General features: G+C 50.1%; 1 protein-coding gene across 1 annotated transcript; it reads right to left on the bottom strand.

Annotated features, from left to right (window-relative positions):
- Positions 1–119: 119 nt before the first annotated feature.
- Positions 120–4,303, bottom strand: EIF3I (eukaryotic translation initiation factor 3, subunit I). The gene is given in 11 exon segments (XM_009710230.1): positions 120–553; positions 890–982; positions 1,182–1,255; positions 1,607–1,696; positions 2,109–2,219; positions 2,501–2,628; positions 2,736–2,885; positions 3,262–3,327; positions 3,910–3,960; positions 3,963–3,990; positions 4,135–4,303. Coding segments are annotated over 11 exon segments (987 nt in total). The 5' UTR covers positions 4,249–4,303; the 3' UTR covers positions 120–471.
- Between the last annotated feature and the right edge of the window lies 1 nt (position 4,304).

Here is a 4,304-nt window from a genome sequence, read left to right as displayed (position 1 = left end):
CACTGCTCTCTGCCCATGGGTGGGGAGCAAGGCACTGCCAGCAGAGACAGGAAAGCAAAGTGCTCAGGTCAATTTTGTTCCAGACCAAAAAAAACCTCAAAACAAACCCACAGAGGTGCTTTTCCTTGTGTTTATAAAAGATTTCTATTTATTTCCTGATTTTTTTTCCTCCCCTGATGTATAAATATGCTCAGCAGGGCAGGAAGCTAGCATCCCCAGGGGCAGCCAGGCAGCCAACCCAACTCCCTCCTTTGCCTTCACTCTACCTCTTGTGAAAGCCAGTCCTGCCCTTTTGAGCTGGTTGGGTTTCTCATTCCCCACCTTCACACAGCCCCCGAGTTTGCTGCTGACTGCTTCCCGCCGCCTCCTGTGAAGCTGACAAGCTTCAGGCCTTACAACAGTTCTGCACAGGAGCCGATGGACTGGGCAATGGGTTGGAGGAAGAAAGAGAAGAGGAGAGGAAATCCTCCTTTAAGCTTCAAATTCAAACTCAAAGTACTGGGGATCGAAGTAATGGATGCGAACGTAGCCATCCTCACCCCCGCTGCTGTAACTGTAGGGGAGGAAAGAGAAGATAAAGTCACCATCGTTGTCAGGAGCTCACAGTGTCTAGGTTTACACCAGTATTGGAATCTGTTCTCACAACCCCCTCCAAAAACTAATAAAGGAGTTGCAGGACAGAAAAAAAATATCAGTGGTGCAGCCAACAGCAGGGCACAAGTGAACCCCCCAGCCAGCCTGGCAGGGGGCAGCAGGGCTGGAATAAGAGGATTAAGGAAAGCGCTGGCTCCATTCCCACTGCAGAGCTTCTGTGAGCCCAGCCATATCGTAACCAAAAGGTGGGCTAGGCTTGACTGGAGCATGCTGAAAGACCCACAGAGATTCTCACCTCTTCCCGTCAGGGTGAAAAGCAACGCTATTTATTGGACCAAAGTGACCCTTCACTCTGCCAAACTCCTCTTCAAAAGCCAAGTGGAAGAACCTAGAAGAAAGAAGATTTAAATTATCACAGGAAGTCAGAAGCCTGGTTAGGGACACAATCACGGTTTCCTGAAAAAAGCTCTGCAAGTTTAATGACTCCTCCAACACTGCCAGGAGCAAGATCCTCTGGGAACAGCACCCCTGGGCTGTCAGGAGCACCTCAGCTGAGGAGTCAGCCCTGTCAGAGGAAAAGGACCAACCTTGCCTCAAATTTGCCAATCCTGGTGGAGGTTGTGGTCACATCCATGGCCTCTTGCCCACCACCAAGCACAACCTGCAGAGGAGAGAAGCCACAACACTTCAGTGCTGCTTATGCCACATGCTCAGAGGGAGCCAGGAGAGGAAGGAGCCAAGCCTTGGGAAAGCCTCCTACTAACCCAGCAGAGCCCACAAACTCAGGAGCAGGCCTGACACCAGCCCCAGAGAAGTTCCCACCTCCCAGACACACTTGTTTGACGATCAAGGGACATAAAGGCTTGTTCCCTGCACCAGATTGCAGTAAAGTTCCCCAGACCCATCCCACAGTCATGTTTTATAGCTGGACTGGCGACACTCTGTCTTCCAGCTACGTGGGACAACGCAGGAGTCACAGTAAGACCATTACCATGAGCAAGCTCATTCTTACATGATCAAAAATGGGGGAGAGTGCAGCAGAGTTCACTGGTCGCTCCGTCCGGAATGTCTTCAAATGCTCAAGTGTCGTGCAATCAAATAGCTAGGAGGCAAAAGGTAAAGCGTTATTCTGCAAAAGGACTGGCAAGCCAATTAACTCACACAAATCTGGCTGCTCGGCCTCACCTGGGCAGATGTTAGCTCTACAGTCGCTCACTGGCACACAAATCCCAACAACATTTCCCCAGAATCCCAAACTACTGGCCTAAGGTAAATCTCACCTCTATCACCTTCCGGAGGTAGCAACCTGCAGATAAATTTTGGCAACATTGTTTTCAATGCCTGGCCATTAATTTAACGTGGTGGTACCTTTCTCACTGAACTTTCTCTCTAAGCTTTGCTCTTCCACTTACTCAGATTTCTAAGGAGCAAGCCTCCATGACAGCCATGGCTCTGAACAGAGGTCCTGCAAGGAAATATCAACAGTCCACTGCATTTCTGACGGGAGGCCTCACCTTGGCTGTGTTGTCCTTGGAGGCAGTGATGAACATGGTCATGTCCCTGGAGGTCTGAATATCATTGATTTGCTTGGTATGCTCCTTGATGTTTGAAAGCTGCTCCCCTGACTAAAGAGTAAAGAAGGCAGTTTCAGCACGCTGACAAGCGAAGTCACCATATGCGCAACTTCTCCATTAGAAACAATTTAGGAGGTGTTGCTGCCAGCAGCACGGCAGATGTCAGTACATCAGCCTTGCTCAAGGGAGCCACATATTTTAACTATCCTTCCACAAGGCTGCTGGTTTGAGCCAAAAAGCCCATCTTTTGTCCATGATCACAACAGGATTGTTGCAATATCCTCCCCCAGACACTGCTGCCTGAGGGAGATGCTGTTCCTTATCATACTGACCTTGGCACTGAACTGGTTCAGCTCTCCACTCTCATGTCCTGCGATGATGAACTCTCCCAGAGGGCCCCAAACAGCACTCGTGATTTTAGAGTCACTGCAGGGGATTTTCATGTAAGGCTCGTTGTTCTCTGCAGGAAGGAAGGAAGATGACAGACAGACAGACACAGTGGCACCAGCTCCAGTGATCAACGCTTCCCCTTATTCCCTGGTGCAGGCACTGGCCCAGATTCCTCACCGATCTGGCTGGGGTCCCGGAGGTCAAAGAAGCTCACAAAACACTGATATCCCATCTGCTTGTCTGTGGAAAACATGATGATGTTTCCTCCAAAGTCGAAGCCACACGTCCTCACCGCTGAGCTGGTCTTCACCAGAGCAAGCTGCTTTCCTGAACAGAGAGCAGAGACCATCACTTCATCGGGTATTTTATTGCAAAGTTAATGAAAAAGATCAGCTGAACGGCAGGGTCAGAGGGACGATGAGAGCATTGGGCATAGCTGACAAGCAAGTTCGGTGACGTGCAAGGTCTAACCACACATTTTGATTACTTAAGCAGTAAAGTGAGAGAATTCACTAAATATTCACTAGAAACTAGGCACATACACAAATCCTCCCCCCTCCAGCAGTCTGAGTCAGGATTCAGACCTCTTTCAAGAGGCGAACAAGCATGTTACGCTGCCACCACATCCTCCAAGCTTCGCAGACTTCACAGCAGGACAGAGCTGTGACTCAAACGCAGCTACGTGGGAAGGGAAGAGACTTACCCGTTTCACAGTCCCAGAGCCGACAGCTGTTATCTGCAGAGCCAGTGAGCACATGTCGTGTGTCCCCTAGGTCACCAGTTAGGGAACAAGAGCACGTTTTCAGCCCCAAAAAGCTACTATCTAGATACCCATAGAATATTTATACAGAAGATTAAAAAGCCGTATTACACAGAGATTGGGCAGCATCCATTCCAGGACCAGCAATACTCCAGTACAGACAGACACAGAGCCCAAGGGCTCCCATTACAAAATCCACAACTTTCCTTCTGAACTGCTAAAGCAAAAGGCTTCAGCTCTTGCATTAACACAACCTTTGCACATTTTTATCTCCACTACCTGTTGCCCACATTGCAGACAGAAGACCTTGTGCCATTCAGACACCTTCCCTCAGCTCCCAGGGCCACCACAGCAAAAGCCATGATGCACAAATGAGAGCAGATGGGGCACAGTGCACATGTTATTCCAATCAACAGCCTGGGAAGAAAAACACCCAAAAGATGGAGTAAGGGAAAGACAGCAGAACAGTTAAATGCACCGTGCTCTTCTTCAAGAGGAAACAGTGCAGCAGTTGGGAGGAATCAGCTCAGGTGAATCACTGTAAAGAAAATATATGGGACAGACAAACTGGTTTCTGTGATCAAAGGATACAGTCTGCATCCACGCACCAGACAGCTCCCGTGTGGCCATTGTAGGTGCCGAGCCATTCACTGAATACCAAACGTTGACAATCTAGGAGAAGAAAACAACCAAACACCCCTCTCACCAGATGGATTAATCAGTGGGACTAATGAACAGCCAGTCAGTTATCGCGGTGAGGACTTGTTTTCACCCGGGGGGAGGGGGGTGAAAAGGGACAGGGCCCACCGCACTCACCGGATCCTTGGCCACAGTGAAAAGCAGGTCTCCCTCCCGGTTGTACTTGATCTGCGTGATGGAGCGCTCATGGCCCTGCAGCAGGATCGGCTTCTGCGAGGGGGGAGACGCCATTTAATGCCTGAGGCGAGGCGCGGCCTCGGCCCCCAGGCCGGGGCTCCTGGGCCGCG

This window comes from Cariama cristata, unplaced genomic scaffold (genome assembly GCF_000690535.1).
Source record: "Cariama cristata isolate BGI_N322 unplaced genomic scaffold, ASM69053v1 scaffold27380, whole genome shotgun sequence".
NCBI lineage: Eukaryota > Metazoa > Chordata > Aves > Cariamiformes > Cariamidae > Cariama > Cariama cristata.
Note: the sequence above shows the minus strand (reverse complement) of the source record. Positions and strands in the feature narration are given on the sequence as shown.